The sequence below is a fragment of the Xyrauchen texanus genome, chromosome 8 (genome assembly GCF_025860055.1).
Source record: "Xyrauchen texanus isolate HMW12.3.18 chromosome 8, RBS_HiC_50CHRs, whole genome shotgun sequence".
NCBI lineage: Eukaryota > Metazoa > Chordata > Actinopteri > Cypriniformes > Catostomidae > Xyrauchen > Xyrauchen texanus.
The window spans coordinates 22402835-22415144 of record NC_068283.1 but is presented as its reverse complement, the minus strand read 5'-3'; the positions used below and the strand labels follow the sequence as shown (position 1 = coordinate 22415144).

Sequence of the window (12310 nt, the reverse complement as noted above, 5' to 3'; positions counted from 1 at the left end):
TTAGATTAAAAAGGCATTAAGCTTTGCCATATATGCAGATTTACGGTCATTGTCAACACTAAGTCAGAGTAGCACTTTACCCCAGATGTGTACATTTAAGCAGTCTACTGGCCCATGTGATCCCACATGCATTTAGAAATGGAGATTTGCTATGGAGTCAGAGAGAGAGAGAGAGAGACTGGATTATTTTGGGCAGATTAGAGTGTCATCTGCTGTGGGTTCAACTGGCATAGAGAGCAATCATGTGAATGTGTGGCCAGGCAAGGCTTTGGCAATGGGCATCAGGATTACCAATCCTAATCTGAACGAGTGAGCAATTATCCACTGCATTAGTCTCACTGGCTACAGAAACACACATGGCATCTTTGTTTGGTGGATTGGTGATTGCCATATGGTCTGAAATGTACAGGTCCATTATGCGCTTACTGTATATTGACTTATTGTTATTTATAGTTTCACTTCTTGCAACACTTCCAACAGTGCAGTCAATGTGTTCAAAAAGCAGTGCAATAGGCAAGTGCACTCCATTATTTAGCAGACAATTCGTTTAAAACTGTTTTCTGTAGTGATTTGAGTTTGCGGATGAAAAGATGACAGATTATGCTGATTTTGTTGTACCAAAGCTATTTTATGCCTTCACACTGACATTTATGATGGAAACCTAAAAGTAAAAGAGGTCTGTTAAATACATTTCTGGGTTCAATACAAGTTGTGTTCAATAATGTTGATAACCCTTTTGACTGAACACAAATAAGCAGAAATTGCAGTTACAGTAAAACAATGGATGTGAATGTCTATAAATGCTCAAATTCACATTGTTTCAAAACTAAACTCAAAAGATGTTAACATTTAACTTGATTTTATTGTTATAAAGTTGCTTACAAACTTTCTCTGTGTAAAGTTATTGGAAGGTTTCATTGTCATGACAAAGAAGTTGAAATATTGGAGATATCTTTACACAGATAAGGTTAGAAAGTTATTTCTTATCACACTAAAATCATGTTAACACATGTCATTTTTACATCTTGTGGCTATACTTTTTTGTTTTATTTTAAGTAAGTATGAGGCAAAATTATTTTTGGGAATAAACATTTTCCCACAAATGCTGTGAATTCCAATGAACGTGGAAAATCTCTTTAAAGGACAGTGCTGGTTGTCTCTCTCAGATAAAAATCTTAATTACAACATGTCAGTGTCTTAATGGATGTTGCTATAATCTTGATGTAATAATTAAATTTTTTCTCTGTGTAATAGTCAAACAGTATACAGTATAAGAAACACACACAACCAATTGAAACACACAAATGACATTAAAGCTGTCTAAAAATCCTCTACTTTATTCAATAAGATGTGTTTTTTTGTAAAACATTCAATAAAAAATGTAATCACTTATTGCTTGTTATTAAACTACTTGATCGTATGCATATTTTCTCTAAGCATTGTCAAATGTAACTCACATCAAGATAATTAGACAAGTTTCTATTGTTTGAATATATAAAAACATGAAAAAAAAAAAAGTCATAAATTAACCCCACATTCTTGCCTTTCCTCATACAGTAAGTGCAAGAGCTATTAAAGGGATAGTTCACCCAGAAATGAAACTTTCTGTCATTATTCACTTACTCTGATGTCTTTCTTCAGCAGAACACAAATTAAGATTTTTAGAAGAAGATTTAGCTCTGTCAGGTCCTTATGATGCAAGTACATGTGTGCAAGAACTTTGATGGTCCAAAAGTCATATTTAGGCAGCATAAAATTAATCTACATGACTTCAGTGGATCAATGAATGTCTTCAGAAGCAAATCGATGTTTATATAAGAAACAAGTCGATAATTAAAACGTTTTTTAACTTTTAATTGGTGCTTCCACCCAAGACTCTGATGCTGTTTGAAATGGCCGAGCGCTCGTGTTATGTTCGTTCTTCTGTTGTAATTAAGTGCCGCTTCCGAATTCTCGCATGAACTCGGCGACATGATGTCATGCTTCATGTCAGCTGCCGCCCTTTTTAAAAGTAAATAACGTTTTAATTATCGATTAATTTTTTACACAAACATATAGATTTCAACTGGAGTCGTGTGGATTAGGCTACTTTAAAGCAGCCTAAATGTAACTTTTGGACTGTCAAAGTGCTGGCACTCATGTACTTCTATTATAAGGACCTGACAGACAGAAGGGAGACAAACATACACATCTGGGATGGCATAAACGTAAGTGAATAATGAGAGAATTTTCATTTTTGGGGGAACTATTCCTTTAAGCTAAGAAAAAAAGCCTTGGCCAGTGCACAACCTCATCCGTTTGCATATCCATTCAATGCTTAAGGGTGCTGATGGTTTACTGATCCCTCACGACACATACATTCTTTTTAAGGAAATTGTATACAAGGCATTAATTGATGGTGAACTGGCAAGATGCAATTTTTTTTTTCTCCTTTCGCTTTCAATGAAGGAAGGGTGCAGTTGAACAACAGCAGGTCCATTGTAGCTTCTAAAAAAGCAGTCAGCGCCGACAGCTTCGGTAGTGAATGAAACCATAAATAAATAAATAACTGATCATAAATAAGTACATAAATAAAAAAGATCTGTACATGTTCCTTGGGTGAGAGTGCTGAGTGTGGTGTAAATTGTGCATAGACCTGCAGGAGAAATGAACAGGCTGAACAACAGAGGCAAATCTCACGAATTTGCTGCTTTTTCTGGCTTCTTCAAATATCAGCTGTAGAGGCTTTTTTGGGGGGGGGGGGGGCATGCTGTGTTCTTTGCTCCTCTGTCATGCAGTCTGTCATCTAACAGGCTCTATCTGGCAATTAGAAGTCAACACTACATGCTTGAACTCAAGATCAAGCTCGCAAGCGTCAGTGACAACATTGTGACTAGGCAAGAGAAATTCCACTATAAAGATACATCGATAGTTATAATTAGAATAGTAATGCATGGCTAAATTCAAATCTTGCAAGTGACTATATGGGGTTAACGATGTGTGCATGTGTGTGTATGTGCTAAGTTGCTGTACATTCATGGTGAGGGTATGAAACAGAGAGAACAAGCGCCATGTGATCCTGTCAGGCTGGTGGAGGCTCAGGCGGAGGACTGGGGCGGCTGCTGCTGCTGCTGCTGCTATTACTCTTTTATAGAAGCACACACTTGCCCTTCTCCACCCATGGGTTGTTCTTCATCAGCTCAGGATTCAGGAAGGGGTCATCAGGCACACATTCCTCGATCCACTTCACCAGGCTGAGGAAAGAATGGAGAAGTTTCTGTTAAATGGGATAATTCACACAGAAATTCAAATGATGTCATCATTTATTCACCTTCATGTCGTTCCAAACCTGTATGACTTTCTTTTGTTCCATGTTCTTTCTTACATGGAACACAAAAGGAAATTAGGAGGACTGACATCATTCTGTCACCATTCACTTTTACATTCTGCTTAACATCTCTTTTTGTGTTCCACAGAAGAAACAAAGTCATACGAATTGGAACAACATCCCTTTAAAGTAACATACCTTTTTTGAGTATGCATTTTGATGCACATAGGGACTAAATGCTTCCAGTTAGGAGTAAATAGAGCAGAGATTTGTTCTGGGTGTGTGTGTGTGTGTGTGTGTGTGTGTGTGTGTGTGTGTGTGTGGTGAAGGTGTTTCAATGATATTGCACAGAATGGGGACTTGGATGTGGAAATAGACAGATCACACCATGACACCCATGTTGAACAGATGACCTATGAGGGTGATAATCACATCAGTCTTCCCTGAAGACTCATCCATCAATCTATCTGAGCTGATTAATAGAAATACGTTGCCCAAGTTAAGAGTGATATTCTGCCTATTTACACTTAGTCACTTCATATATCTTGATCGATCGGGTTGCTATCTGATAGGGTATGCATAATACATGTACACTTGGCACATAATGTATCTCTGCAATCTACAATTCCTATGCTACAATGAAAAGGAATTGTAGCATAAAAAATGTGTCATGTGGAATGAGAGGAATATTCAAATGAAATGATTTTATTCAAGTCAAAAATATTATGAAGCATCATGAAAAAACCCTGAATATATTAGGTTACACCAACAAAACCTAAGGGTTAGATCAGGTATATACAGTTCTAACAATCACAGAATACCACTTTTTAGAGTGTCTATGCAAACATAACCGAGTTAAATTTTTGCTGCACTTGGTGTATCTCATAAAAACTAGAAACAGGTGGTGGCTAAAATTGCTTTGATGGTTGCAACACAAAAGGGAAAAGCTTCAATTTCTTTGTCGTTTTTGGGCTCCTAAACTTACGTGTACTGACGTAGTTCCTTTTGGGAGGAGTTAAGTTTGCATATGTGGCCTACACAACCAGATGCATTAACTCTTAGCTGAATCACATGTTATATGCATCTTCTGAGTGATCAGATTGCTGATTGTCTCTAATGCTCTTGGACGGCATTTACACTAGGTCTTTTCATGTTCAGATATCCTGTCCTATCATTAAAAGCACATGAAGTGGCCAAGTGTAAATAGATTTATGTGAGAAAAGCTAAACTTGCCTCCAGTCAAACCCATCACAATACCAAATACAATATGATATCATCGTGTTTTAACTGTGACACAAATGCTTATTCAGCTAAACTCCACAATAATGAGGGAAGAGCCACTACATTGGCGTAAACTGGGCTATTCCCTTCTGCTTGGTCAAAGTTAATTTATAACAGAGAAATTACCAAAGTGAATATTTCAGGAAGAGAGCCCTGGGACTCAGGGAAATGAGATGTCACTGTAATGTGACAGTGGCGGGTGTGACTAAGAGGTCTCACTTGCTCTCAAATTGGAGAAGAAAGCACCAGAGATCTGAGAGCATTAGATTTGTCCTGAAAAATCACCAAGAGGACCTGGCCTGTGGGCAGTCTAATTTATGACGAGGTGAACCTTGCAAATTCAGAAATAACTGCAGTGAGATCACAAAAGTGAAGGTGTTCGGGTTATCCAATCAAAAGTTTTAGAAAAACTACTGCCAAAAGGGACTTGATTTTTGTTACTCTCTACTCAAGAAAAATGTAGTTATATAGATGGAATAATTAAGGGATAATGTACAGTCAAACACACATTATCACAAATTAAACCATGATGGGGGGTGGTCATCTCAAACCGTTCCACTGAGAGGAAATGGTGCCAGTTAGCTGTTGTAAGGTGCGTTGGTATGAAAAGAGAGTGTAGGGTAATACAAGAGACATAAAAGTAGACAGAGTATGTTGCAATGGACAATATTCAAACATAGAGTTTAGAAGTCATTATACAAGAAGATTTGACAGCTCAGTGATGTGATCAGAATCTAAATATTCCAAAAAACTATGTAATAAAAGGATAGAATGGGTCCTCCATTCTGAGTTTGTTGGATTTTTTTGAGGTTGTTAATGACTATTAGATGTACAGCAACAAGAATATATAGAAATGTAATTTTAAAGGTACAGTTCACCCAAAAATGAAAATTATCTCACAATTTACTCATCCTTATGCCATCCCAGATGTGTATGACTTGTTTTCTTCTGCAGAACACAAATTATGATTTGGAGAAGAATATTTCTGCTCTGTAGGTCCATACAATGCAAGTAAATGGGTGCCAAAGTTTTGACACTCCAAAAAGCACATAAAGGCATCATAAAAGTAATCCACATGACTCCAGAGTTTTAATCCTTATTGTTAGATGTTTTTATGATAGGTATGGGTGAGAAGCAGATCAATATTTTAAGTCCTTTTTTGCTTGAAATTCTTCTCACTGCCCAGTAAGCGGTGGTATACGTGAAGTTTTTTTTACATGTATCTGTTTCTCACCCACACCTATCATATCACTTCTGAAGATACTGACTTAACCACTGGAGTCTTATGGATTATTGTGCTAACATTTTGGCATCCATTCACTTGCATTGTATGGACCAAAAGAGCTGAGAAACTATTCTAAAAATCTTCATTTGTGTTCTGCTGAAGAAAGAAAGTCACACACATATGGGATGGCATTTTGGGTGAGTAAATGATGAGAGAATTTACATTTTTGGATAAACTATTCCTTTAAGTCTTTTGTGAAGCATGTGGGGCAACAACGTAAATTATTTGGGTTGGAACAGAGGCAACCACAGTGTGAAGAACAGCAGAGAGTACACTCACTCCGTCACTGTCTTTGAGGATTTCTCCCTTTTGAAGGCCAGTTGGTACTTGAGGCTTTCTACCTCTTTCTTCATCTGGGGCAAGTCCATCTCATCCATGACTGCAGTTTGATGTGGACGCAGTCAAAGTAAACCTAAATAACAAGACTGAAACAAGAAAGAAGGTTGTGTTTATTTATTCTGTCTCAAAATACATCCTCTGATTGAGATTGGATTATTTTAATTCCTCTGAATGGATACTGAGATGATTGTTGTTACTCTAGTAGATCTTTTACACAATTCAGCGATTCAAATTTAGAACCATGCAATAATCACGTATATGGGGTTAGTTTTGTGTAACTGCCCCAAGTACATTTCAAACTTTAATTATTTGAGATATATTTAATCTTGATAAAAAAAATCAAGCATGCGTAGGATTTTTATTTATATGTAATATACATATATACAGTACATGCATATATTTATTTTAATATAAATATTTCTATGTATTTTGTACAGTGTCTTAAAAAATTTATAAATACTGTACACTGTGTACTGCATATTTTGTGGATCTTTTCTGTCATGGGATGTACTGCATGCATGCATATAGCTTTAAAATACATGAATAAAGATTTCAGAACTTAGATGATTGGCCGATGCTTCCACCACTCTGTGCTGGTCAGAGTTTGATTTTTGAGAGCTTTAGAGTTGAGAGGCGTCCAACATTTGAGCATGCGTGAGCCAGAGAGCAGATACAGTTCAGCATGCAGGTGTTCTACTGTCAGACTACATCCATCCCATAAAGGCTTTTAAGCGCTTCCAAGCAACACCAGCCAGACACTAGAGCCTCTTACTCTAAAAGCTCTGATTTCCCTATCTGACACTAAACACACTCTGAGCAGCTGGGAGATTGCGCTATTTTTCCAATAAAAGTGATGCTTAGAAAATGTATGGGGACACTGACACTATTTCAAATAAATGTGTGCACTTAACAATTGTAATGCTCCAAAACTTGTGGAAGCAAAAAAACTGTTGTGGCCAAAGGGTAAATACACTGACTTCTGCAGTGATTTACTGATGCCCTAAACAAATACGGTTCTTTGAATCAAAAGTGTCCCAAAACATACATACAATATGCCGCAAGGCATAAACCTCTTTTCCCCCTCACCCATTAGTCATCAACCAATTATTATTCATGCATGAAATGTATGTGATTTAATGGATGAATTAGACCATTCGGGTTTATGTTTTTGGTTTGTTTGTATCATGTTTATAATATGGTTTGTACCCATCATCAGTACCGTATGACAGCCTGTCATATTTTATGGAGGACCAGGACTAATTTCCCAAGCCAAGTTCTTCATGTAGGTCATTCAACAATTTAGGTCATCACCACATAGCATCAAAATAGGGGGGGTTGTTTACTAAGTATTAAATTCTAAATCCTGAAAATTTGTATTAGTGAATTGATTAAATCAATGCATTTGACATAAATGGACGAAACACACAGTTTATGTTTTAACTGGTTAGACAAAAATATGCCCACATAAATGTCAATAAATAACTAACAATTAAATCAATAATGGAAATGGAAATGTATAAATAGAGCCAATATGTATGCTAATGACAGAGCTTCTAACTAAGTCCATAAAACAAGTCTTCCATCAGATAAGAGCTCTAGCTACACTGTTGAATGCTGTTTCTCAATTACCTTCAATGAGTGTTTAACAGGACTGCTTAGGTTTCATACGCACGTAATTCCGGGCTGAGGATGAATTGCCAACTTGTGCTTTCTTGCCTTTCTTTTTTGTATCACTGTAGCTAAGGCCGAACGCGTCAAAAGCAAGACGCAACGCAAAGCATTAAATAGAACGCCAGGTGTCTCGAGACGCGTTTTATGTAGTTAAAGTTCCTTTTAACTGGACACAGCGAGACGAGGCGCATCGGTCCGCCCAGTCCAGCGCGTGTTTACATAGAAAAACAATTGAAAAACGACGCAGACTGGCGCAATAAACGCGTTCTGTGCGAACGGCCTCTGATTAGGCTACATTTAGAGAACTCAATTGTTTTATTCATCAAGAAAGGGTCGGATGAGGTAAACCAAAGGAGGACGCATAAAATCGAAGTTTTATGTAACACCGGCGAAATCATTGCCAGTCACAGTGCTGATGATGGGAGTGACAAAAAATTAAAAAACATGTCAAAATAACCCAAGCCAAATATTCATCACCGACAATCGCGGCAAAATCGTAAGTTATGTCACTGTCATTAGTCAATCAGGATAAAATGAGATTGATATTAATTCACATCTCAGTCGCTTACCTCGGTGATGTATCTTTAGGTAGTATAGCCGAAGCTCGTCTTTGGCACAAGCTGTTCTTTTTTTTTTTTAGATTAATCAAAATACAGGCTGCGCCTATTTCCAATTCTTGAAAATATAAAGGACAACGATGTATCCACTGCAGACAGAGAGCAAAAGGACCGGGCAGTGAGGCTGGTACGCTCCGGCAACAGCAGCAGCAGAACAGAAAGCTGAAATGATGCTGAAGAAGTTGAGCTGATGGCAGTGGTTGCAGCCTAGTAAAGTGCAAGGACGCTGTTCCACCGCTGCTGGGCCAATGTGGGGGGAGGGGGGGTAATCTGTTTGGGAGGGGGAGAATCGGTTATATACTGTATATGTGGTGTAAAGTCTAAACGCCTTATGTTCGAAACAAAAGGATGGCCAATGTCCCGTTGCTTCAGTCTCTGTGTTCCCCAGAATTGACAGTGACAGTCTAGACTTTCCATACGCATTTGGTCCAAGTGTCCTCATTCGTTTCACTCAGTATTTATGCCCAAATATGGCCAAATTGAGCTCCAACATGTTACGCATTGAGCTATGGAAACTTTTTGCCAAATAAGACATAACATTTATATTATTTATCTATGAAATGACTTTATGTACAGTCCTGATGCTATAATTCATTCATGCAGAACAGTCAACATAAGAACAGTTGCTTCTAAACACAATTTGGAATGTAGAAAATGTAAATGTTTTATTGTGGTCATTCAAAATTATTTGACTAACAAGCATATAAAGCATTCCGTCAAAAGAACAGGCTACCAGTAAAAATTTAAATATTCTATTGGCACCATGAGGGATTTCAGATGCCACATTTGTGGAATTCTGTTGAGAACCTTTAGGCAACATGCGGAGGAGTCTCAAATATCCTATTTATGTACTCAAGGAACTTAAATGCTATTTGCATAAAGTGCAAATAGCAATAGATGGTATTTTCACTAAGTGTATGTCTAATGAATAAAAAAAAATAAAAAAAAAGACATCTGTGCTATAGTTGGTAAGTGTAATATAGCAAGGAAAAACAAAATCTTCTGTGCACTAAGAGCAGTATGCTATTTGCACCTCAGTGCAAATATTGCCAGATACTATTTGCACCCCTAATTACATACTAACATAGCATGAGGGCATCACTACAGCATGTTAATTGTGTTTATTTAGTCTCACAGACCCCTACCCCTAAACTGAACCCTAAACTTACAAGCATTAACCAGTTTTACAGTAACCATAGTATCATAGTAAATTCATAGCAACCAAATTAAACATGCTTACTCTATTAACAATGTATTGCGGCTGTTACACCATTGTTTATTGCATTTAAACTGTCTTCCGGCAAAAAACATGGTTACTACAATTTTACTATAGTAAAATCTGGTAAGTTTACCCAGACCAAATCTTTCTCTGCACTCCCGACCTTCACTGTAACCAAATCACTGCGAGGAAATACACTTGTATATTCTTTTTATTTTATTTTATTATAAAGGAAATTTTTAAAGTGGAGACAGGAAAAAGGATGGGAAATTTACACCTAGTGAAAATAGTCACTCTGTATATATAAAGTGCCTCGAAACCTTTCCCTTGCTGGGGTTTTGGAAAAACCTTTGAAAGTTTATAGATCTTGCATGAGGAGTACATTTCTCAGAGAACCGAAAGGGTTCTTAGAGAGGTTCTCCTGAGTACTCCAACAGTGTGGCATCCGAGGAACCCAAAAGATGCTCGAAAATGTTTTAATTCTTTACAGTGAGACTATTAAGGCTGTAACCATGCTCACATGGAGAGATAAAAGTTTGCTCCGTGGCTGATCCAAGAGCATCTGTCATTTGTCCATCTCAGTCCAGAGCAGAGCTGCACTCATGTCAGTCTCCTGATATCACACCTTGAAGAGCAATATCAGGAGGTGTAAATTGAGGAGAGGGCCTGCGGGAGAGCAGGAGCAACAGATCAGAAGCGCCCCCTTTTCTGGGAGCACCATCAGAATTGAATGCCTTCAGTCTCTCAGAAACAGAAATTACAGTATTTTTGTCTATAATACTAAATAAAACAAGTGACAAACAAATGTCTTGTTGAAAAGCAGACAAAAATACAAACTGCATGGCACCATGTGGCAAGAAAAATTGATTTAACCACAGAACCCATTTAGTATCAGAACTGCTTGTAGAACTAAACTACTGTAATGGCTAGATAATGCAAAGATGTGGCCAGGAAGGGACAGGTACTAATTAAAGTGGACCATATCTAGCAAAATTGCAGACAGATCCACATACAGCTGAACATAAACTGAATTAAAAAGGGTATACTTTAACTTTAAAATACTATATGCTAAATATAGGCTTAATATGATTTATGGTGAAACAGATTCTAGACCCCCACAATTCTGTGTGGATTAGATCTATTCTGAAAGCTGATTACAAACCTCCATTATCAGGTCTGTGTCAGATCAGTTTTGGAACACAGAAACTCGTTATAATTTATGTAATGACCAAACACTAGTTTGTTGTCTTGATTATATATATATATATATGTATAAAATTAAATACAAAACAGCCATTTAAATTGTAACAACTGAATAGTAAACATTCATTTTATGGCCTACCTTCAAATCCAGTGCATTGTCTGCAGAGATTTGTGCTTCACAGCAGAAAAAGTAATACAGCCATTGACCAGTTCTGCCTTCAGCCATTTTTTTAGCTTTAGCACATACTATTACACCTAACATTTATTTTGCGGACTGCACTTTTGCTTTGAATGTCCTGAGATGCCATGCTATTGGGTTCAAGCTTTTGATGGGTCCACTGGCAATTCTTGGGCTTAAAAATGCAAAGAGTGTCTTAAGTGGCAGGTAGTACAATGGTTCAGAGAACCTATGATGCTTCATCAAAGAGAATTGGCACAGATACCCTTTAATAGCCTGGGGGCACATTATGAAGATAAAGGCATTTCCCATGTGTCCTCAATTCATTCGTGTCCATGAGAAACTGCTATTTGTGCTTTAACACAAAGAGCAAATGCAGGGGACCCTAAGCTAATCTAATGGAGGCTGCAGCTGAAAAGAATGAAGACCATAGCAGCAAACATTCTATCAGTGGGGATTTCTTTAAGACTGCAAGGGAAGCTCAGCTTCCCCTATAATGTCAAAAAAATAATGGTCAAATATGTACTATTGTGTAAACAATTTATTGACTAAAAATGCGTTAGAACACGTTCATCTCGAAGACGAGTTCGTTCAGAATCAGCTACATTACATATAGCAGGTCGGCTGACTCGATTTACTTCTTATACATTCCCGTAGCGTCAGTGCATTTCCCTGTTGAAGCCGAGCGTCCATTGACTTCAGTGGGGCTGCTCTGAACAGTTTTTTTCAGTGCTCCGAAAATAGACGGTCATTGGATAAATGCTGCGATGATGTCCCGCCCACGGACGCTCAGCGTCTCTGAGGGTGAATGAGGAGTGGGCTGGCCCGGACTCCGGGCTTCCGCGTGATGATTGGAGGATCTGTCGAAAGACTGCATCTCCTTTTGATTGACAGCGAATCTGTACTATAAGAAGTCACTGAAGCTATTTCGCGCTCAGTCCCATCGCGGATTTCTCAAGTGTAGTCGAAAGACAAACTGCTGCAACCTATTTGTTTATATTTGTTTGGCGAAATTGCTATCAATTTGCATAATACATTTCACACAATTATACACCACATTCCTTGTTTCAGTTTTACCAAGTTTAATATATTTTGTTTTAGAGCATTCTTTCGTTCGTTCGTTCGTTCGTTCATTCATACAGTAGGCTAGGCTAGCGTCGTACGGGTGAAACTGCGCACGATGGCAGACGGTGCTAACTAATATTGTCGA

General features: G+C 37.8%; 1 protein-coding gene across 1 annotated transcript; it reads right to left on the bottom strand.

Annotated features, from left to right (window-relative positions):
* Window positions 1–686: 686 nt before the first annotated feature.
* LOC127647817 (guanine nucleotide-binding protein G(I)/G(S)/G(O) subunit gamma-13-like) lies at window positions 687–8800 on the bottom strand. Its single transcript, XM_052132293.1, has 3 exons — window positions 8453–8800; window positions 6153–6298; window positions 687–3233 (listed from the first exon to the last, which is right to left on the bottom strand). Exons 2-3 carry the CDS (start codon window positions 6248–6250, stop codon window positions 3128–3130), a joined length of 204 nt encoding a protein of 67 aa, XP_051988253.1. The 5' UTR covers window positions 6251–6298; window positions 8453–8800; the 3' UTR covers window positions 687–3127.
* Between the last annotated feature and the right edge of the window lie 3510 nt (window positions 8801–12310).

What these genes read in the sequence shown, in the direction of transcription:
- LOC127647817 (XM_052132293.1), bottom strand. Translation starts at nt 6,250, where the DNA reads ATGGATGAGATGGACTTGCCCCAGATGAAGAAAGAGGTAGAAAGCCTC. An exon ending in TCCTCAAAGACAGTGACGGA is followed by an intron (nt 3,234 to 6,152) that starts GTGAGTGTACTC and finishes TTCTTTCCTCAG; the next exon opens with CCTGGTGAAGTGGATCGAGG.